Consider the following 25,073-nt stretch of genomic DNA (forward strand, 5'->3'; position numbering starts at 1 on the left):
TCAGCCAATCAGTGATTAAGACAGTGAAAAGAGGAAGTTTGAGTGGTTGGACTGAAGATTGCAAGAGAATGTACTAGGTAGAGTAAAGGGCTAGGGGCCGAAGGGACACAGCAAACAAAGGCCTACAGGGCTGGCCGATTTTGGATAGTGGACGAATTTGTTCCTAAAGTGATGAGTACAGATATCACTGCTCTTTATGATTCTTTTGCCTCCACTGGAATTCTGCTTGTTTGATGGTTGTTGTTGTTACCATTATTATTAGTATTGGCCAAACTGCAACGTCAACTGGAAAAGGCAAACGTTGCAAGTCCAAGTGCTCGAAGAACCATTACAGGAAAAGCAATAAAAAAAATACTCTAAGTAATAGGAAAAATAAGAATAATTTTACATTTTGAAGTGAGATGTATGTGAGTGTTCAACAAGCAAGCATTTGTACACAACTTCTGAAGTTTCAGTAGTTGCAACAGTAAAGATACACAACATTATTATTATTGCTGTTGGCCTGGTTATAAAACCACATGTCCATGATTTTGCGTTGATAGCTGACCACACCTTTACTAAAAGCATTAGGTCCTCATGCCGGGAAAAAGGGTTCTAAAGTCTTGTTCTAACAGGAATGAAAGACGATGCTGAACAGTGTGGCATTGCTGCAACAAAAAATGGATACTAACATTCTAGAAATTGAAAAGTACACACTAACACTGAATGTGGTGAAATCTGGTTCACTACCATAGGTCAGGAGGACAAACACCATAAACCCAAGGGCATCTAAGACTCGTAGGGAGGTTTTACTGATGGAAATTATTTGTTTATTCTTGGATACAAGTGGTAAACCTTCACAAATCGACAAAGGTACACACATCTTCTCAGCACGGCTAAACAACTTTTTACCAGTAAACAAGGCTTACGGTTACTAGTGTACCAAAGATAATTATCCAGGGAAGAGTTATGACTTACCTCCAATGAGGAGGGAGGTAGAATTTATTTACAGATAAGTTTAATCTACATACAAGTGTGAGTGGGACTCAAAATACATTATGAAGCGACATGGGATCTCTATTTCAAACAATTAATGCAATATCAATGAAGACTGCCCTGCAAGTACTGCTAGATATGGTGGAAATGTCCTTTTGGAGTAATTTTGCACTGTAATATGAGAGTTGCAGGCTTTTTTCAATTATGTAAATGGAGCTCAGACACCAAGAACGGCCAGACACCCCAAAAGCAACAGAAAGCTTTCTGTGTTAGGAAGAAACTTTGAGGGATAACATAAGAGATGCAGTGACAACATCAGAAAAAAAAATGATTGAATGATTAAGATAAGACACTCAATGAGATAAAACTCCCACCCAAACTAAGCGCCGAAACTGTGGCACAACAGCTAACATGGCATCCTTGATACCTAGCAGACCTGCACGAACAAGGACCTTTGTGTTGGTCGTATATATCGCTCAGATGGAAGCTTACAGAAAAGACTGAACCACCCATTTTTACATTTGCTGATCTAGCCCTAATCCACGGAGAGGGACATATGCAGCTGGGTACTGGAATACTTTAATGTTCATGCTACTATTCTGAAGGACCAACTAGTTTTCAAACCCCGCATTTGCAAGCTTACAGCAAAGGAAGAAAGCTCAATCTTGGTACAGCACAAACAAACAACGTGACAGTCCATTTAACCAAGGATCTGAGAAGATTGCAGTTGAACAAACGTCAGCCTAAGTCACACATCAGCAGAACTTTTTGAAGGATGAATGGACAGGTTCTTCTACCTCGTGCTATCAAACATGGTACAGTATCAAATCCCAACTCCAGCCTCAAAAACTAATCGTACTATGTCGCAGCTCTTCAGCATAACTGCTTAGTCATTGACAAGATAAAAGCACATATCCAGGCACTTCTGGGATCATGAGACACCTGCTATCTGCGTTTGCATTTCTCCACTTGTCAGACTGGTTTGCGTTTCTGCACTTGTTAGACCTGTTTGCATTTCTGCACTTCTTAGGCCCGGCCCGTTTGCATTTCTGCACTTGGTAGACCCGTTTGCATTTCTGCACTTAGTAGACCGAGAGAGGGGCAGCACAAAATGATGCTTTAGACAACAACAAAAACTGCTGATTTTATAATACTATTTTGGTTTTTCATGATGATGTTGTTTTATGTGCACAATGCCATGTCCTTATATTATAAAGCTCCTCAGCATCTCGTCAACAGCAAGTCGAAATTTTTTTGTCTCGCATTTAGTTTTACAAAAATTATTGATATACATCAGGTTAACAAGAAAAGGAATTTCTATTTTGATAGTGAGATATTTAAAACTTTTATTTATTTTGCTATTTGGCTTTACTCAAACCTTAGTATGGAGAGAGAAACAGCCGCCCAAACTGATAAGGCAGCAGGTGGCTTTTTTGCCGACCTTAATGCATGTATAATACAGAATAAGGATAATTTAATTTCTTACTTGTATTTATGATAATATCTAGTTTACCGTCAATGTATTTAGGGCTACATAAACGTAAAGCTCTTTAAAACATGGATATGATGGATATGAAAACTCATTTCTTTATTCATTGCTTTAGCCAGAATAAAGCCGTCATGGGGCGAAAATATCAGGTGGTTTTTCTACGCATGCTTTATTGATACATTACTACTACTGTGGATCAGGATTCTTTAAGGGCAGCTACAATCATATTATTATTATATTATTATTATTATTATATTATTATTATTATTATTATTATTATTTATTATTATTATTATTATTAATTCATTTGGAACAAGCCCACAGGAGCCATTGACTTGAAATTTTAAGCTTCCAAAGAATATGAGGTTTATTTGAAAGCAATAACAGAAGACATTAGGAATTATAGAAAGAAGAGCTAAGCTACATAACAATTAATTAACAAATTCATGAAATAGATACAAAATATAAATAAATAAATAAATACTGTAAAAAATTAAAATACCATGATTCAATATTAGACACCGCATTCAGAGCGAACAGACTATCATTCTAATTAAGGCAAAGCATTCAGAGCGACAAAAATTACTTTTCTTGACGACAAAAAAAAAAAAAAAAAAAAAACTTACAACATGGAAACCTACTCATACAACCACATAGCAATAATATCAAAGATATTTCCCATCTACTTAAGAACTTTGGCGTTTACTCCAGCATCTGGGAACAATATTACAATAAAATAAGCACTTATGCAAACTGACGAAGCAACACTACAGGATGTGAATATCAAAATCCATATAAGACCCATGAAAACTTCTATATTGGTCAAAGTGAATAAAACAAAATAAACATAACAAATGTACAAGATATGCACACCTGAACGATGGAACTTTCCAACGTGTTACTGAAAACAATGATACCCTGAAATGGGCAGGGGCAAAATAAATATAATACTGGAAAAAAATATTAGAGTCCAGTTATATAATGGAAAGCGTTTGGAAAAAATATAAATATGTGTCACGGCATGTATAAACCCGATCAATAAATTCCAAAAGAAGTATGTAATCTATGTATGCATATATATATATATATATATATATATATATATATATATATATATATATATATATATGCAATACGGACAGACAGGCAAACATTCAGACAAATTCCCTCGTGTATATATATATATTATATATATATATATATATATATATATATATATACACACGAGGGAATTTGTCTGAATGTTTGCCTGTCTGTCCGTATTGCAAGCCCAAACTATGAAAGCTAGGGCTACCAAATTTTTACCATAGACTCCCGCTCCCCGAAACTCGAAAGCCAATTAGGGAGCCTTAACCCCTTTTTTTAAACCCCCATCATTTTACTACAACTTTCGGAGTTGACAGCAAACTCTTCGGATTTTTCACAACTTCTTCGGCTTGACAGGATCCCAAGTGATTACTTATTCTGAAAGTGATTGCATAATCCCACTCTGCAGGGGGTTGTCAACACGGACGGCATGCCCTTTTTATCCCAAGCAACGCCAGGTATAGTAGCTAGTAATGCACACGCACACGCACACAGATTATATTATATATATATATATATATATATATATATATATATATATATATATATATATATATAATATATATATAATATATATATATATATATAATAGACACATACGTATATATTCATATATAGGTGCTAGGACAATTCGTCCCCGATCAATTCGTCGTCTGTTCATTTATCCCGATCGATTCGTCTAAGATCAATTCGTCCCCAAGTCAATTCGTCGTTAGGGCAATTCGTCCCCAAGTTAAAGAGTCGTTGGGTAATTCGTCCCGAAGACACGAAAATAAGACACTTTGGAATAAAAATGATCATTCAACAGTTTTTTTCTTCTTCTTCATTACCTCTCTCTCTCTTTCAAATGCAATTTTCGAAAGAAAGTGAGGAACTTTTACTTTAGGACTGAAATTGTCTTTGGACAGTTTTAGATTATTTTTCAGTTCTGGACAGTTCAAAATAAAAAGTTTTACTCAGGTCGAATTAGTTCTACAGAATAAGCCCATCCAGAGAAAGGAAAAACAAAGTGGTCGATTAAGAGAATTATATACATACACAAGAAAAAAGGAGAATGCTGATGGACTGAAGATATACTGGAGGTGTGAAAATCGTTCGTGCAAGGCGAGACTTCATACAGATGAAATCTATATAGAGCTTAAGAAGATTGGGATTCATAATCACACTTCAACTGCTGCAGAGGTAAATGCAAGGACCACGGTCTCAAATATTAAAGAAAAGTCGATTTCATCTCGAAATGCACCTCGCTCAATTATCGCTAGTGAAGTTGAAAAGTTAAACGACTGTACATTGTCGCAAATACCTCGGTTTGAACAGCTTAATACGAACATTAGACGTTGGAGGCAAGCTGATTCCAATTATCCTGCCACCCCACTTACAAATGTTGGGTTCTCCATTCCTAGTGAATACTCTTACCTTGACACTGATGAAAAATTTCTACAGTATGACAGCGGAAAAGAAGATGTAAGACGGATTTTAATATTCGCTGAATGAGGGTCCTGATAACATGACTATGGATTTCGAAAAAGCAGCCCATAATGGATTTCTGAATCGTTTCCTGCGTCAAATTTGGCTAGCTGCTTGTTTCACTTAGGACAAAATGTGTACAAGCGTGTTGTGCAAGAGGGAATGAAATGCAGATATCATGAAGAAGACAGTTTTAGCCTAAAAATGCGCTATTTTGTTGCCCTTGCCTTCTTGCCGGTTGATGATGTCGAGGATGGATATGAACAACTTGTAGATGATGATGATATTCCACAGTCAATCGTATCTTATTTTGAAAATAATTATATAGGACCACCTAGAGGAAGAGGAGAAAGGAAGCGAAACCTTGAACCACCATTTCCATTAACTATATGGAATGTTTGGGATCGATGTATGTCGGGGATTGCTCGTACTACAAATAGTTTAGAAGCCTACCACAGCGCGATGAAAGACACAGTGAATATAAGTCATCCAAATATTTGGAAGCGCATCGATTGCGCTTAAATGTGAGGAAAGGATTGCAATTGCAAAAACTTATCTAAGGAGAAAAGCCCAAAGAAAAAATACAGTGACATGAACCTGCGTATAAAAAATGTCATGGGAAAATACAATCCAAACCAAAAAATTACTTTTCTAAAAGCAATATTCGAAACAAAGTATTTAACAGTTATGTTGCTGAGACAATAATAAGTCTATACGTCTATGAAATCTTAAAATATATCTGGAATAAGTCAAACAAATTACCAAATTTATTTGCAGTAACATTAACTTAATTTTAATGCCGTAGAATACAGGTATTTTTAACATGTTTGACAAACAGACCAACGATGTATCTATACACCGCTAAAATAAAATTAAGAAAACTTTAAACTCACTTGAGTTTTATATATATTTATAAGTTTGAAAAGGTTAAGTTATTCGAATAGTTAAATGAACTAACTTTTTAACGACCCATTACAGTTAACAAACAAAAAGATTATCTTAAAAAAGAAAAAGAAGAAATAAGGATAACTACTTAAATAAGCATTTCCTTTTAAGTAACCACCAACAATTAACGGTTCAAGCATATTTTCAATATTAACTTCTTCTTAAAGCTGTCGCTTTAGCCTAAATAGGCATGTGAGTATGAAGATGCGACGAATTGACAGGGGACAAATTAACTGAAGACGAATTGACCAGACACCCGTATATATACCTACATATACGTGTATATATATGTGTGTGTACACACACACATTATAATATATATATATATATATATATATATATATATATATATAATATATATATAAATATATATATATATATATAGTGGGTGGTCGTTCTTTCTATAGTTCAAGCCCTTTTTGGCACGTTCTATATGGAGAGACTTACGTACCACAGACTTATCACTGCTGCTATATATCTAAACTTATTCCTTTATTAGTTTCCATGAATAGGGCGAAATTAAGTTGACTAAACACCTTTAATCAGTAACGGATGCCTTCATTCTTGAAGTGGGCGAATAAATCGTTTACATTTCACTCCCATGGTGAATTCAGGAAAGTTTTGTCTGATTAGATAAAAATTATCTTTAGAAGATTATCTTGATGTAGGATTGTCAATATAAAGGAATGTAAATTAAGACTAACAAAGAGATATAGAAATGACAATTCGCCGAATACGGTGAACAAGTGATCAATATCATTCACCTTTATTTCAACTATAAGTCGTTTCACTTATGAAATGGAAAGTTCATATTTTGAAGTAACCTGTCACGTGTAATGTGAGTGTATTTCATAGAGAAAATTCATTCTTACGCCGTCAATAATTGGCAGTTTTGTGCCATTCACTATACTAACAAAATAATTTTTAGCAATATTTTGATAATTCTCACATTTGAAATATTGCCTTGATTTTAGTAATCAGTTACAAGATGTAACAAGACACTACGCTCTCGTATTTGGAAAATTTAGGGTCAGAGAGAAAAATCACAATAGCAGATTTCAATCCGATTTTCGTCCATACATACGCACTCTGCGAGGATGCATATTAATGCTTGCATAATGTTTTTTAAGCTTTGCATGTGTTCATGTGTGTACAGCAAGAGGTTTTGCCCTCTTCTCTTCGCTTCTTCTTTCTCGAGCAATCATTCATTCTCTCACCTGTGGACTGTGGACTAATGCTCATCCACGACCCGGCCCCATAAACAACCTCTCTCTCTCTCTCTCTCTCTCTCTCTCTCTCTCTCTCTCTCCACCAGACAGTCAAATGGCTCTGTACTATCTCTTTTCATTAGACTTATGTTTTCCAAATTTTCTACCTATTCTATTAATTTGCTATTTCATTTGTTCATGGTCTTTTCCATGATACACATTTTAAATTCCACATGTCAACACGAGTGCAATTAACCGGCGAATTAGCGAAGGGGTCAGAGTGCCCGATTTCGGCACTGGATCGTGCAAGGCTGCCGTACAGATTGTCCTCTCAATAGGTTTGACATAAGTACCAATGCGATTGCAAATTACGTTTTGTGTGCTCATCAGAAACGGCACTCCTTCGCTCTCACTGACCTAGTGGCATGTCCAAAGGGCCATAGGGCTGTAGATATATAATCAGCGGCACTATGTAAAAGTGACGGCATCACTTTCCTCGTGCTGATACACAAGGGCGCTGTAAGAGTCGGCACCAATAATTATGTCGATATAACAGAGTTTATCGATTCGTGTCCTTCTCTGCCAACGAGACCTTTTGTCTCATAGCTCACAACAGATAAGAAAATCCCAGTACGTGGATCGATTTCTTAAATATGATTAGAGAGCAGAGCATTCACTACAATATGTTCCCTTCTGGCTTGCAAGCGATAAGGTTTGCATTATACATAATGGTGACTAATAGTTCGACTAGTTTGGTTGGACCCTCATAGAACAACGTTGCCAAGGTCTACGAAAGCAAATTGAGCCGCTATCGAGGAACACATCATCTGTTCATCCTTGATTTGCATCAGACAGGTTGCCGTGGGTAAGGTGGTGATATCAGTATGGGGCCAACTCATCCGTTGTCGCAACATAGTTCTTACCCATTTGGATCGTAAGAGGGTGGTCATCCTGCCATGCAAAATTTTGTTACTAACGGATGTTTCAGGGTTTGTTCCGCCGCAGACGGGTGTCAAGATGATATTAGTACTAGTGGCATTGGGAGAAGCTAAAAGTTAAGTATATCTTAGTTTAACCAGACCACTGAGCTGATTAACAGCTCTCTTACGGCTGACCAGAAGGATTAGATATTTTTACGTGACTAGGAACCAATTGGTCACCTAGCAACGGGACTTACCGCTTATTGTGAGATCCGAACCACATTATGTCGAGAAATGAATTTCTAACACCAGAAATAAATTCCTCTTTCTGATTACGCGTTGGCCGTGCCGAGAATCGAACTTCGGACTACCGGATTCGTAGCCGAGCGCGAAAACCCCTCCTCCAACGAGGAACTGGCACTGGGAGAGCCCTCATCCTTAAGAAAGTATGGTGCCTGATAATGCACTTCTGCCAAGAGTTTGCTCTCTGTATTGATAGAAGTTATCCTCCTTTAAGGCGTCTGGAACAAATATCTCACAAAAATGATGAGTATATCTTGCCTTTTACCTAAGATTCTTGCAAACTCAGGCACTATGTTCACTTTGACGAAAAGCAGCACTGAAAACTACCTTCTGATGGGTTCCGTTGAACCGAAGGTGGGGCCCATTGATCAATGAGATTTTGTGAATAAGTGAAAGATAAAATGCTGATTCTGATTAATGGTTTATGGGCAGAGCGAAGCAAGTAGGTAGTGCTCGTGTGTGATGGGTGGGGGCGAGAAAGATACAAAAGTAAACGTGTTCCGTTGTAATCATGTACACACCGTCAATAAATGAGTCATAACAGATGTATCATGCAGTTTACTGCACTGCGCTCAGAAATCTGACATAAAAGCTGAAATTCTTCTTTGATTCGACACAATCTGAGATTAAGTTTTGTAAGTTATAAAGCCTGAACGTTTCTTTTTTTTTTTTTATCACATGATCGAACGGTGAATTCGTGACCACGCAGAAAGGGATCTAACTCCTTAAAACGGCTAACCAGTATATGAATTCTGGAAACAAAAAAGTCCATAATTTTTTTAATTTTTTTCTTTAGTCAAGTAACGTAAATAAGAAGTATTAAGAGCAAAATTTGTTATAATTTCGGAGTTATGGGGATTCTCCCATGACAAATCTACACTGGGCCAGTATATCAGTAGAATATATAAGAACGAAAATAGTTTATACATAATATATATAAAACTATATATATATATATATATATATATATATATATATATATATAGTATATATATATAAATATATATATATATATATATATATATATATATCATATATATATATTATATATATTCATTATTTATTCAAAAACCAAGCCAGGCACAGACTCACATTCTCCTACAAAAGTCACTTACGCAGTCATCTCATCAACTTCCCGCAAACTAGAGCCTCTCCTCTCTACTCCTCTCTCTATGTTTTTGTAGCCATCTCATTTTTGGTCTTCCTACCGGTCTCCTTCCTTCCGGTGTCCATTCCAAAAACCTTATAGGATATCGCTCCTCCACCATTCTTTTGGTGTGTCCAAAACACTAAGCTGTCCTCTCTCCACAAAATCTAGTATCCCCTCCACTCCCACCAGAATCGTCCTGACTACAGGTGGATACAATTCTGCTTAATTAGTTAATATATATATATATATATATATATATATAATATATAATATATATATATATATATATATATACATGTATATATATATATATACATATATATATATATATATATATATATATATATGCACTTGGCTTCCTCAATTACTGGCAAATCTTACAAGACCCCTAATGCTTTTTTCCAGTTTTCCAGAAGGAATAAACAAAACTGCTACAGTGCTGATATAATAATTAATCATTAATAAGCCGACAGCCGTTTCAGCCACTAATCTAGATTAACCCCTAAAGAGACCATACACACTAACCGTTGAAACAGCTGTCAGCTTAGGAACGAACACATATAGCATCATTGTAGTTGTTTCTTTCAGCCTTCTTTTAAAGCCTGGAAAAGTACTGAAGACTTATGAAGATTTCCCAATAAATTGTGGAAGTCACATAAGAATTAGCAATTGACGGAAATGCGGAAAAGACTGTCCCGAAAATTAAAAATAAAATGGAGAAAGTGACTGAGCATGGAACTATAAACATGGACTGGACATGAGCGCATAAATGTATTGACGCTATTGCCACTGCACAGCGCCATAGGAATAGGTGGAGATGACGCTGAATTGAGCTATTAAAGCATAGTCTTGCAGACGCTTTTTTCATTTTTTCGTCCTTAATTTCCCAACGATTTTAATAATTATAGGCTCATTGTTTGATTGTTTGTATGGTGTTTTAACGTTGCATGGAACCAGTGGTTATTCAGCAACCGGACAAACGGCTTTACGTGACTTCCGAACCACGTCGAGAGTGAACTTCTATCACCAGAAATACACATCTCTCACACCTCAATGGAATGCCCGAGAATCGAACTCGCGGCCACCGAGGTGGCAGGCCAAGACCATACCGATCACGCCACTGAGGCGCTTATAGGCTCATTGGAAGGCTCTTGAAAATCCCTTTTAAATGCATATAATTACGTATGTAGAAAATACGGTGCTGCAGTGTTTAAAGTAAAGATATCCACATATGCACTTTACCTGGGTTCGCTCTTTTACTCTACTGTTCCAGATTTTTAAATATAAATCTTAATAAATTTATCATCGGTTAAAAGCTCTTGAAAAGCACTTTCCAATGAACCCAATGAAGCACGTTTATATATGTCTCATTCAATAGGCATAAACATGCATACCATGTACCGAGACTGAGTGATTTCATGTTTTTAACATGGGGTTGTGCAATAAATTTTACCACAAAAGCCTGCTGAATGCCTCATATTTGATATCCTTCTAAGTATCAAAGTCTTTATACTCTACCTTGCATTTTATGCACTACCTAGGTCTTATCACCTTGCTATCCAGTCTGTGTAACCTGGCATTAACCCCACCACCATGACACAATGGATTTAAATTGTAATTATGTTGACTTATGTTTATTGCTTACTTATATCATTAGTACAAAAAAGAAACACACGTGATATAAATCAATTTATTTTTACAGATGACTTGTTAATGTCAGCCTCATTAATACCAATAATTTTAGGTCTATCTTAAAGGTATTATCATGTAAACAAAAATTACTAGATTGAATAGTGTACTACTAAATTTACTTTAACATAAAGCAACAAATATCATAGATGACAAGATATTGTCATGGAAAATTAACAGATTACACTCGAATATGGCGAGGTGGGCATTGTGATACAGGGTGGCTTACCACTAAATTACAGAATTTGTAGACAATTTTATGCTAACTGTACAAAAACTGAACTCGTAACACAGAATATCACTGCCCCTGGAAGAGAACAGGTTTAATGCATTTCTGGCGAATAATAGCGTAAATCAAAGTAAATGCCCACAATCAGGCGAATCACATCAAAATAGTGAATATTTACTACACCAAAGGATGGCGCCGTAAGAAAGTTCTCTCCACCCTTTGCAATGGCGGCATGCCGTGCACGGCGATTTTGCGCATGTCCACTCCATGTTTATAGAAATTATAGTTCCATGTCATTAAGTCTCCGGATGGATGTGGAGAGACTTCATGGAACGAGGTAGTCCAAAACTACATGGAATTGCTTCTGGAGGTCTTTGCCCGCCCAAACCTGTCAATGAACCCTGTGATGGGAATCATTTACTTGTGGGAGATGTACTGAAGTAGGGAACAGTTTAGTTGGCAAGCTTGACTTCAGAGGAGGATGGTAAACCTCCTAGTATAAACTGTCTTGGGCACTGATGCCCCTGAGTTGAGTAATAGTGTCCTTTACTCGTATTCAGGAAGTCTAGGACCAGCTTCCTTTGCAAAGGTAAATTTGGAGGCTGGGAAGGCTCCCGCCTTAAACTGTATTTGACAAGGGGTGGCTAGGGACTTCTGGAGCTCTCTCTCTCTCTCTCTCTCTCTCTCTCCTCTCTCTCTCTCGTTCTGCTGAAGTAAGAAGTTTGTGTCAAATTTTTTCAATTTTTATTTCCAATTTGTTTTTTTTATAGTTTTTGGTTGTCCTCTTCATAAATTAAAATGCAGTTAATCTAGAGTAGCCTGAAGAAAACTATGGATTGGTGAGTGTAATAACTGTACGTCTAGGAATGAATAAATAAAGGAGTATTGCAGCAGCTTGTTTATCTTTCCCTATTGACAGGAAACAGCTCTGGGGACGTTTAAGATTTGTCAGAAAATCTGAAGTAAATGAAGAAAACTGTGCCAGAAAATTACAGTCAAAACGTGGAAAGGCATATGCTCCCCGATGGACGAAGATCTCGACTACGGGGGAAGTGCTTCTGAGGTTATCGCACTGGGACCTATGAGGTCATTCAGCGCTGAAACGGAAATTGAGCATAAAGATTTGAAAGGTGTAACAGGAGGAAAACCTTGCAGTTTGCACCATAAATCAAATGTTAGGAGAGGGTGCATAGCAAGTTGGAAGAGAGAATATGATCGGAGGTACAGTTAAACGAATGAAAGATGTTGCAGCTAGGGGCCGAAGGGACGCTGCGAAGTACCTTAAATAATGCCTACAGGGCGCTGCATGACCGCACTAAACCGCCATGTGATGGGAAACATCATTGCCCCAGGGAGTTCAAAGAACTTGGGAGGATGGAGATACCCTCAGTATGAACTGCTTTGGGTACTGATGTCCCTGTGGCGGCGGACATTTCGTTTGTTGAGTTTATTTTAATTAGAGCAAACTTTCGTCTATAACTCAGAGACGAATAAGCTGCTCCCGTAACGGTCCGGTGAAGGACGAAACAGCTGGACTAAACTAAACTTCGTTTTTCTTCAACATTCCTGAATTGAATTGAACATAGAATTTAGGCCAAATGCCAAGCATTGGGACCTATGAGGCCATTCAGCGCTGAAACGGAAACTGGCAGTAAAAGGGTTGATAGGTGTAACAGGAGGAATCCCTCGTAGTTTCACTATGAAGCAATTGTTAGATAGAAGATAAAAGAAAGAGAATATGTAGGGAGGTACCGTAAAAATAATGAAAAGGGATGCAGCTAGGGGCCGAAGGCACGCTGCAAAGAACTTTCAGTAATGCCTACAGTGTATCGTATGAGGTGCATTGACTGCACTAACCCCCCCCCCCCCCCCCCCTCCTCTCCTCTACGGGATTCAACATTCCTTCATGTGAACCGATTGCACATAATCATCCCTTCGTGTCCACGAAAATTAGAATGTATAATGCACATCCAATCTATCTGTCTGTCTTTCTGTCTGTCTGTCTGGAAGCAATTTTAACCTGTCACAAAATTAACAACATATCCTCGATCTGTTTCAGGTAACGGAAGATGAGTACGGTAAGTTCAACAATAATTTTGTTTTTTTATTTTTTGCATGCAATATTCGTATTAAAAAATTATTATTTGTCAATATAGATATTAGTTTACCGTAATTTAAGTCTAAAGATTGTAGGAAATTAATTAGAAAGAGTACGAGTCTGTAATGTTACTTTGCCATAGCCATTAATTAAGGCTGAATTATTTCCAGTGTTTTTTTTTCTGTCTCGTTATCTTTTTCTTTTTATGTACCGTCCTTTCGTTGTCTTTCCTTTTTGACGCCTGTGAAACGCAACCACTGCGTAACCTTACTCAGCTAGTTAACTCAAGTTTTGGCTTACTTCATGTGAATGTACACATTATGAACCATAACAACAAATATAATGATGCGCCATATTTGAAATTATTCAGATGATGTGCTACGCACTAACGGAGGGATAGCCATTCCAAGGCCTATATATAAAGCACAGACCCCGGCAACGTGATAAAAGGAGCGGGAAAGTACCGAAAAGTTTGGCGAAACATAATACGAAAACAATTGTCCCTGCTCTTGCAAGGGATGGACCAGGAAAGACCTTGGAGACAGAAAAGAGACGGCGGAAGACTATGGTAGGTTCACATCAATCGTGCATCTGATGTCTAGGCCAGTCCCTTGCGACGCTCCTGATTGGCTGTTGATAAGCCAATCACAGGGTTGGAAACTCTCAGTATTACTCCAGAGTTCACTTAGGCATGATGTAAGTTCCATCTCTCCTGAGGGATACGTCTTTCAAAAGTATCCCACAGAAGAGAGAAAAAGAGACAGAGTTTTAGCCCTGTGACTGGCTTATGAACAGCCAATCACGAGCGTTGTAAGGGATTGGCCTAGACGTCAGATGCACGGTTGATGTTAATCTACTTTTTTATACATAACACCGAGTGGAAGATAAGAAGAAAATCCACCCAGAGACGACTGGCTCCGTTCAACTGGTAGTGATCTGACGGAGACTGTGAGGTGGGGAGAATTGATCGACTGGGTGTATGAGCGAGTGCTTAGAAGTTAAAGAGAATGAATGGCATGAGAGAGAGAGAGAGGAAGAGAGAAGAAGAGAGAGAGAGAGAGAGAGAGAGAGAGAGCATTACAAAGAAAACAAGAGAATGGTCAAGGACATGAAGACGGTGAAAGAGGGAATGATTAATGGCAAGTAAGAGACTGACAGAATCTAGACGCATAGTGGGAACAACGCAGCGATATTTTGCTGGATTACAAGGCGAACCTTTTAGTCTAAAGGCGCTGTCACACTAGCGAAATTTCCGTTGACTTTTGAATTTGTCGTCGACTTTTCATGTTTTGACGACGACTTTCTGGTGTCGTCGTCACGAATTTTGAAAATGGTACCGATCGAATTCAACCCATCGCTACCGTCGACTTTATTGTTTGTTTATATGTCGGAGAGCGCGCATTTCAAGTCATCAGATGCGAGATGGAGTTTTGGACAGTGGACAAGATTGCCAGAACAGATTTTGGTCGAAGAAATGGGGGAGAGACAATGCTTATGGGACCATAAGCATGATAGTTTTATGAAAAAAGGTCTAAAAATAAAAATTACCAAGAAATCACCATGCGACTCAGGGAAACTTTCCTGAACTTGCTGATCTTTATACAGATAAGCATGCTATATCGTGAATATCAGATTGTTATATAGCTTAGGTCTGCTCTCATTATGTTTTTTGTTTGTTTGTATCAGCAGATAACATAAACAAAAATCTTTAAAATTTTTGCTGTGTTTCTCTAGCTTAATTTATAATATAGTCTGACTCCGGCGCTTGGCTAGTGCCAAAAATTTTATAATCTAATCTAATCTAATACAGTCTGACTGTGGTTGTGTAAACAAGGTTACGAATAGCCTATCTAGGCTAGTCCTAGCTTATTTTTTTAAATAAAACTTTTCACGTCCTTTTAACTAGGACCGAACCCAAAGATTTTTGTTAATTCTATGCAGCATAATTAAAACACACGCAAGTACGACCCACTAGTTGCTTTGTGTTATAAAGCATAGTTGTTTTATCATACCGGGAAGTCACAGCTTAGATGGTATGTTTACGTTTTGACGACGACAACCACCGTATGAAGAAGAACGTGTGTGACAATCAGAGTACGGAATGACGTCGACTTCTTTGGAAAGTTGACGACAAACTCAGAAAAAGTCGACGGAAATTTCGCTAGTGTGACAGCGCCTTTAATCGAGTCTCGCCTGACCCAGAGTTATTATTATACTTGACTCATATAATGCTGTATGAAACTTTCAGTCACGGCCCATGAAACTCAGCCAAGGTCCAGTGGTGGCCTACCTTGTTTGTACTATAGCGGTGCCAGAAGTACGATTATGACTAAATTTAACCTTAAATAAAAGCAAAACTACAGAGGCTAGCGGGCTGAAATTTGGTATGTTTGCTGATTGAAGGATGGATGCTCAACAAACCAATTTGCAGACTTCTATCCTCAGTAGTCTTTAAGATCTGAGGGCGGACAGACAAAACCATCACAATAGTTTTATTTTACAGTTTGAAGTTGGATAACTAGGTGAAAAGAACAAGAAGGGACTAATCAAATATAAAGAGGGGGAAGGAAGCAACTGGATGTTGCTGAAGAGCCTTCAGGAAGACATAAGCGTTGTTCAGTTCGTCGCTTTTAGACTAGAGTCTAGACCTACTGAGATAGTAACCGACCTCCCGCCAGCTCTAGGTTGATCCAAGGGAGCCACCACTTGTCTTCCGATTGGTTGGTTTTAGATTGGGTGGATGGATGGATGGATTGTGAAATTTAGGGACAAGCCCAATACACTGCGACCAATCTTGGTCATTCAGCGCCGTAGTGGAATGAAATAAATTAATTAATTGTTAATGAAATGTAAATGAAGGTGATGGTAACCTAAAGGGAATGAAATCGTAAAAACCATATTTCATTAAAAAAAATGAACATTAACTTTTGAATAAAAATATAGAAAATTTAAATTGATTTTTTATAAATCGAAATATTAATTTATGCTAGAAAGGGTTGCCCCTACGTGCGTCAAAATATTAAAAGATACAAGAGGCCTGATATAGATCTTTTGGACTCCTTTAACAAATGGAACTTGCGCTTTTTTCGAAATCCCATTACTAAAATATACTACAGAGCAAAGTGACTGAAAGGGAAATACTACTCGATTATGTCTAGGAATATCGGAAACTAAAAACAAAAAATAAAAAAACTAAAACAGAAAAAATAGAATTTAAAAAAAATAATTACTGCAGAAATTTCCTGGTTTTGAATTCTGCATATCAAAAGACATACAACATTAGCATAGCCAATTACTATACAATGACACTATGTGATACTATATAACGGAGTACGAAAATCGTACAGCCTTCGAGAAACTGGAGAAAGATTGAAACTTATTACAACAGCAAGATTTATTTATATGTGTATAGGTGTCCGGGAGCCATCAAGGAGTCTCTCTCTCCCAGAGGTCGCGTGCGCGTTTGTTTGTGTGTGTGTGTGCGTTAGTTTGCGTGTGTGCGCGCAGAAAGCGGACGACCGTCCTTTTTCTACGATAGCAGGCTGCTTTACACTGAGATGGCAATTTAAATAATTTCTCGATAATAACGAATCCTCTAGATTCACAGACAGACGAAATGTACTATTAAATTTACTATTATATTTTTAGTGAAGCGTTTGAAATTTTTCATTATAATCTCAATGACTGTATAAATTTAAAATTTCGAGGAATAAAGTCATTAAAATGAACAAGCCATTGATCCAGTGTAACTGTGAGCATAATCCTTAAAAACTATAAATCGACAGTTGATCACAGTCACAGTATACCGGCATTGGTTGTCCTACATGAGTTTGTTCTGTTCTGTTTGTTTAAGTAACCTTAACCTTGTGCCATCATCAACGATGAGAAAGTAAAAGTTCTCGTTACCCTTCTCTCAAGCAATGTCAAAATGTTGACCTCTGACTAATAACTGAGGTAATCCAGGAAGTCCGCCTCCAGATAACAGCTCAATGACAACCATCGGTTCTTATAAAGCACCGGAAGGTCATATTTACACTCAATCTTTGACGAATGTTGCTACGATCGTTTATCACTTGACAGCAAACATATCATCTTACAACTGAACACTCCTTCCAGAATTTGGGCTGCTCTTATGAAATATGGTCATTTCTCAAAATCATTTAATATATATTGCAGGAGTCTAACCAGTGTAAATACTGCATATCTTTAGGAGAAAAGACCACCCAGCCATTTGTAATTCAGTCAAATGCCGTTGCTATCTCATTTACATATGAGGCGAAGAAATGGAACAGCGAAATTTTGTTCCCCACTACCAAGCTTTTGATGTTCTCTCCCCACTTCCTTCTACCGTTTTAGTTTCCAGAAAAGAAAACTATTGTGCCGGCTTTGTCTGTCTGTCAGCAATTTTCCTGTCTGTCCTTAGATCTTGAAAACTACTGAGGCTAGAGAGCTGCAAATTGATATGTTGATCATCCACCCTCCAATCATCAAATATACAAATTGCAGCCTCCAGCCTGAGTAGTTTTTATTTTATTTAAGCTTAAAGTTGGCAATAATCTTGCATCTGGCAACGATAGACGATAGGCCATCACCAGGCCGTGGTTAAAGGTTCACGGACTGTAGCTCATAGACCCTACCTTACATTACAGACCTTACATCTTGTTTGGGTTGACCCAGGTCCCTCAGTGTGAGGCACCTCTAATGTCTACCAGAGAATTGCTAATTCCTCCTCCGGTATAATTTGCATCTTCCAATCTTGGATGTTCTGGGATGCAGCGTAGATATTTGCCGAGCTTATTCTTAAACACATCTACGCTCACTCCTGATATATTCCTCAGATGAGCTGGCAATGCATTGAATTGAAGCTGTATTGTCGATGCTGGTGCGTAGTGGATTAATGTCCTGTGTGCTTTCCTTAGTTTTCCTGGTATAGTTTTGGGCACTAATAATCTACCTCTGCATGCTCTTTCTGATATTTTTAGCTCCATGATGTTTTCGGCAATTCCTTCTATCTGTTTCCATGCCTGAATCATCATGTAGCGTTCTCTTCTCCTTTCTAGACTATATAATTTTAAAAATTGTAGTCTTTCCCAGTAGTCAAGATCCTTAACTTCTTCTATTCTAGCTGTAAAGGACCTTTGTACACTCTCTATTGGTGCAATATCCTTTTGGTAGTGTGGGTACCATATCATATTGCAATATTCAAGAGGACTACAGACATACGTTTTATAAAGCATAATCATGTGTTCAGCTTTTCTTGTTTTGAAGTGCTGTAACAACATTCCCATTTTTGCTTTGCATTTTGCCAATAGAATTGCTATTTGATCATTGCATAACATGTTCCTACTCAACATCACACCAAGGTCTTTAACTGCTTCCTTATTAGTGATTGTCTCGTTATTAGGTCCCCTATATGCATATAGCTCTCCTTCCCTATCTCCATAATTTATTGATTCAAATTCATCAGTTAAATACCAGCCTATTTACCTCTGCCCATTCATATACTTTGTTAAGGTCTCTTTGTAGCGTGTTCCTATCTTCATCACAAGTAATTTCTCTACTTATTCTTGTGTCATCGGCGAAACTACTCACTACCGAGTCCTTAACATTACTGTCTATGTCTGCAATCATAATAACAAACAGCAATGCAGCTAGCACCGTACCTTGTGGCACACTGGATATTACCTTAGCTTCACCCGATTTCTCATCGTTTGCGATAACTATCTGTTTTCTGTTGTGTAAAAATTCTTTTAACCATCTTCCTACTTTGTCACTATATTATGTTTTCTAATTTTCTTCATTAATATATTGTGGTCTACCTTGTCAAAAGCTTTTGCAAAGTCTAGATAAACCACATCTGTTTCTTTTCCGTTTATCATATTTTCATATATGTTCTCACGGTGGACTAACAGTTGGGTTTGTGTACTTTTTCCGGGTACAAAACCATGTTGTCCTATACTGAACAAATTATTTTTTATTAAATGTTCCATAATATTTTTCTTCCTTACCCTTTCATACCTTTTCATAATATGTGATGTTAGACTCACATGCCTATAATTACTTGCCTCTAGTCTTAATCCACTTTTGAAAGTAGGGGTAATATATGCTAATTTATGCTCATCATAAATCTTGCCTGTATCTACACTTTGTCTTAATAATATTGCAAGGGGCTTTGCGATGAATGAACTACTTTCTTTAACAAAATAGCAGGGACACCATCAGGCCCAGCTGCTGATCCATTTTTAATTTCATTAATAGCCTGCACAATATCGGCTTCATTAATATCTATGTCTGATAAATACTCACTATTTTTATCCCTTATTTCTGTATCATTATCTTCATTATCAATTGTACAATAGTAAGGCTAAATTCTCTTATATCTTTCTGCCAATATGTTGCATATTTCCTTTTTTTCACTCGTTAATCTCCCTTCATTTCTTAGAGGGCCTATTTCTATTCTTCTTCTATTCATCTTTTTCGCATGTGAGTACAATAGTTTGGGGTTTTGCTTGATATTTACTAGGGTTTTTTCTTCCAAGTCCCGTTTTTCATTTTCTTTTGATTAGTATAAAGCTTTTGTTCGCATTTTCTATCTTACTTTTTAGTTCCATCACTTTCCATGCACTCTTTTCTTTTGCAAGACCCTTTTTCCACTTTCTGATTTTCTGGAACAAGATCCTTCTGTCTCTTGGTATGCATGACTGATGTTTACTTTTCTTCTTCGGTATATATTTATCCACTATTTTCTCTAATATTTTATATAATATATCCATATCTAAGTGTATATCATCACTTACGAATATATTATTCCAATCTTTGTTTAATTCATTTAATTCTGACCATTTATAGTTTTTTACTGTATAAATTGTATTTTCCATATCCTTCCACTTTTTCATTTCTTGCTTATCTCTGTTTTCACTTGCTTTGGAATGGACTGTTAATTCTATGACATTATGGTCTGAAAGACTCGCATTATTAACTATTATTTCTTTAACATAATTCACCTCGTTCATAAATACTAGGTCTAAAGTATTTTCCTTTCTTGTTGGCAGGTGATTAATTTGTTGAATGTTGCATTCTAGTAGCATATCTAATAGCTTTTCGAATTGCCTCTTATCTTCTGCACTACTATTACTCTCTTTTTTATATGTATAAATACAACCACAATCTCCTATTTGTTCTTTCCAATCTACGAAAGGAAAGTTAAAGTCTCCTGATACGAGAATAGTCCAGTCTTTGTGATTTCTACATATATCATCCAATTTTTCTATTATTGTGCCAAACTCTTTAGTATTAGGGGGTCTATATATTAGTTGATTAATTTTTCAGATTCAAATTCAACCGCTATTAGTTCACATTCTGAGTTACTATATTTCTCATATATTTTTCCTTGTTTTATGTCTTTCCCATATATCGCGGTTCCCCCTTGATTCCTATTTTTTCTATCTGATCTATAAGTTTGGAACCCCTTTATTTGATCATCATTACCAGTCTCTTGGGAATACCAGGTTCACTTATATTCATTATATCTATTTTCTTTTCAATTTGGGTTAGTTCTTCTAAGAACTCTACTTTTCTTTTTGAGTTACTCGTAACTAAACACTGCGCATTCATCAATAATAAGGATTTTCCCATATCTCTTCCTGTTCTGGTATGTTGTTCTTTTCTTCATTTCCAGAAATTCTGACATTAAAAATCCAACTTTTCCAATATATTTGATCTTCCTTCATCATAATTATTCTTTTTGTGTATGAATCTGCAATTTTCTCCGTATCTGCACCATCCCCTGGCATCGTATATACAGTTCATGTTTCTTGCACTGTATCTTGGAGCTGACATTCCATAGCATGGTGATGGCTTGTTTTTTTACCTTCACCTCATGTTCTTTGTTCCTTTCTTTATTTGTTTCTTTTCTATTTTGGATTTTATTATTTAATTGATTTTGATTCATGGCTACATGGTGTATATATTTACATTTTTTTGCTGAACTTACATCCCTTTCCTTCTTTTAAGTTTTTGCATATTTTTGGATGTAGATCTCTGCATTCATCCTCATAGCCGTCTAGGTATGTTTACATTTACCAGAGATTTTCATAGTTGTTGACATACCTTGCCGGGATGGTTTGTAGTACATCTTTCACCGAATCTGCAATTCCCTCTTTTCAAAAGGGTGCATACTATGTCTTTCTTTTCTTTTTTTCTTGCTCTTTCCCATCAGTATGCAGATCTGGGTAAAGCCTCTTCGGGATTTTATTTTGTGTTGTCATGTTGTAATTTATTTCTTCGTATGTATGCTGCTTTATTGCCTCATATGTAGTATCTATGAGTATCTCTGCATCCACACTCTTGTCCTGCTCTTTGTTTTCATTATTTTTTCTGTTATTTCAGTTTTATTTTCTTCTTTTCCATCTTCTTCTTCTTCCTCATCTTCTTCATCCTCTACTATTTGCACATTAAGTCTTGATTTAATAACATTATCTATCCATGAGAGACATGTTGAGCAAAATACTCTTGTATCCTTACTTGTATTTTGCTGGACTTCTGCGCATTGGGGATGTGTGGGTATGTTGCATGCATAACATTTCCTGATCAGGTTTTGTGGATTTACTATGCTATACCACACATTACATAGTTTGCATGCTTTGGGCATTCTTTTTCCTATTGCACCAATTAGTATATTCACAATGTTCACCTTATTCATTTTCTTTGTTGGGATGTGTTGATTGATGTAAATTTTCTTTATAAGTCTCTTGACCACTTGAATTTTATTTCGAACTCCTTCAATTATTTTCATGATATTTTTTGCTGATTTGTTCCAGTTTGAAATTATCATATCCTTCCAATATGCTATGAATACTATCTTTTTGGTTAGGGCTGTTATTGATCTCATAGATGAGAAATGCCAGCTCCCTTCCTGCTAACTCATCATATTGCATATCTGCAATGCAAGCAAGATTTCGCCATTGCTTGCCACAGTTGGAGCTTACTGCCATCCTGATCGAATTTACAATAATTCACTCGATAAACTAACTTAGTAGATGCTTTATCCTACTATCCTCCACTAATCATATCACTGACAAATCACGAACACTTCTAAATATATTTCGTTTTCTAGTTGTATGTTAAATGCGTGATATTGCGACCACCGGAAAATAATATCTATTTTCGGTGGCCTTGATTATACAATGTAGAGGCTGTACAGAAAACTCGATTGCGCCATGGGTTTTCTGTCTCAACACTTTAAAAGTACAATAGAAATAATGGGAAATGCAGAAAATGTTAACGTCGTCTATGCTAGTTCCACTTACAAACATAACAATGGACCTAATATTAATGTAATTTCTCCATAAGAATATTAACTGAATTTCTTTATGATGGAGTATCTGAGAGCATTTATCAAAATCAAAAACCTGCCTCTATGTCTAGCAAGAGAAGACTAAAAATCAAGGAAATCGGAGAAAGTCAGAGAGCGTTCCAAAAGCTGGATTCTTAACACTACTCTGAAATGGACTCTATCTTACATAGGCGCCTCAGTGGCATGGTTGGTTTCTGCCGCCTCGATGGCCGCGAATTCAATTCTCGGGCATTCCACTGAGGGGTTAGAGATGTGTATTTCTGGTGATAGAAGTTCACTCTCGGCGTGGTTCGGAAGTCACGTAAAACAGTTGGTCCCGTAGCTGAATAACCACTGGTTCCATGCAACGTAAAATAACCATACAAGCAAACATATCTTACATGACATCGCTTCCTCAAAACTTTATCTTCTTTCTCTATACAGGATTCCCATTCTTTCTATTTAACCAAACCACCTCAAAATTACTCTTCACTACCTTTTCATCTATGTTGTTATCACATTCTAACTTTGCACTATATTAATTCCAGGAGGCCGCACCGATATCACTGGACCAGGTCAGAAGTGAGTCAGTGGCGATTTCATGGAATAGGAATGACAGTTGGGTGGACGCGAACAATTTCACTGTAGAATTGCTCACAGTCAGTTCTAACGAGAGTTGTACTAGCGATAACGTGTCGTGCGACGAAGAAAAGTGTGTCTTTGACAGTCAAGGCCTGTGCGACAATATCCACCCCTGTTCTACTTTTGATATCTATGTTTTTGATGGGAACGAAACCTTTTCTCGTCTAGAGGACGTTACATCAGGTGAGATGAGAAGTGACTACTTAGACAAAATGTAATTCTAAACTTGGTAGATAAATTTAGACTTCTGACAGAATATCATCCGTCAGATTTAAGAAATTCACCACTTATAACAAAAATCTGTTAAGTAAAAATAAAATTTTTTAGAAGACTTAAGTTTCTTCACAAAGCTACTTAATTCTGCTAAAAATGTTTGTTTTTACCTAACAGATTTTTGTTATAAGTGGTGAATTTCTTAAATCTGACAGATGGTACTCTGTCATAAGTCTAAAGTTTTCTACCAAGTTCAGAATTGGACAAGAATTATTTTCAGACAAAATTAAACTTCTTTGCAAAATTTAAACATTCCCTTTTTGACAGAACTGATCTCAATTACTTGGTCAAAGATACACTAGTCGAGAAAGTATTTACAGTTTCAATCATTCTTCAGTAATGTAACTTCATGTGAGAAATTCTTTCTTATTTGTTTTGTAATCGATTTGAAATTTTTTCCTGTAGGACAAATGCCTAAAATCAATCCTAAGTCTTTCGGGAAAGAATTTATTAATTGTCATTGTTATTATGATAAACATTTACTTTTAAACAAATCTGTAAAAATATATACTAAAAAATTTCGTAATAATATTTACTTCATCCGAAATATATCCTGATAAGCTTTTACCAATAGATCATTTCAGGCAAGAGAAAAAATTTGATTTTCATAAATTATTTTACCAAAATTATATTAGTCGAGAAAAATGAGCTTCTAGCAAATCTTTCATATTTTTTGCTAAAAGTACTTTGGATCAAGACACCGATTTTTACTGATTTTCACACTTACTTAATGATTTGACGAAAGAAAGATCCTCGTCCCTACGTCATTTATCTTATGGAAAGTAATATAAAAAGGCAAACTTTCAGAGAATTCGGCTTCCTTATGACAGACGAATCGTAACAGCTCTTTTATTCTGTTATTTTGATATACCGGCGTCTTGTGAACACGCAAGCAAAATATTTAATCTGGAAATTATACTTTATAAATGTACAAAGGTCATTTTCGAAGTGTGTGTTGCTTTTGGTATGTCGTTCAGAATAAGGCAGATTTTTTGCAAGTTTTGTCTCGGTAAATGTCAAGAAAAATGAAAAATGTATAAGTTGCTAATTTGCTTCTTCTCTTAGAAAACACTTGTGCTGTAGTTACTGTTTCGAGAATGAGTTGGCCTTGTGCCAGGACGGGTTCTTGTCTCAATGACAGCTCGAAGTCTATCGATGACGACGATGATACTGACACAGATTAACCAGACTACTGACCTATAATTCTCGGTTCTCGTGGTGGTAACTTGCGGGTTTTACCCGAGACTGCCTTACAGCTTAACGAG

The 25,073-nt window shown here is 36.7% G+C and overlaps 2 protein-coding genes across 4 annotated transcripts in view; one reads left to right on the plus strand and one right to left on the minus strand.

Annotated features, from left to right (window-relative positions):
- Window positions 1-25,073, minus strand: part of LOC135210876 (collagen alpha-1(I) chain-like) — an 891,724-nt gene that overhangs the window by 759,470 nt on the left and 107,181 nt on the right. The window lies entirely within an intron of this gene.
- The window catches only part of LOC135211343 (receptor-type tyrosine-protein phosphatase alpha-like), a 53,386-nt gene that overhangs the window by 790 nt on the left and 27,523 nt on the right, over window positions 1-25,073 (plus strand). The window contains exon 2 of the mRNA XM_064244659.1: window positions 13,521-13,539. Coding sequence (XP_064100729.1) covers window positions 13,521-13,539 — 19 coding nt within the window. The remainder of the gene's footprint in view (window positions 1-13,520; window positions 13,540-25,073) is intronic.

The sequence above is a fragment of the Macrobrachium nipponense genome, chromosome 4, assembly GCF_015104395.2.
Source record: "Macrobrachium nipponense isolate FS-2020 chromosome 4, ASM1510439v2, whole genome shotgun sequence".
NCBI lineage: Eukaryota > Metazoa > Arthropoda > Malacostraca > Decapoda > Palaemonidae > Macrobrachium > Macrobrachium nipponense.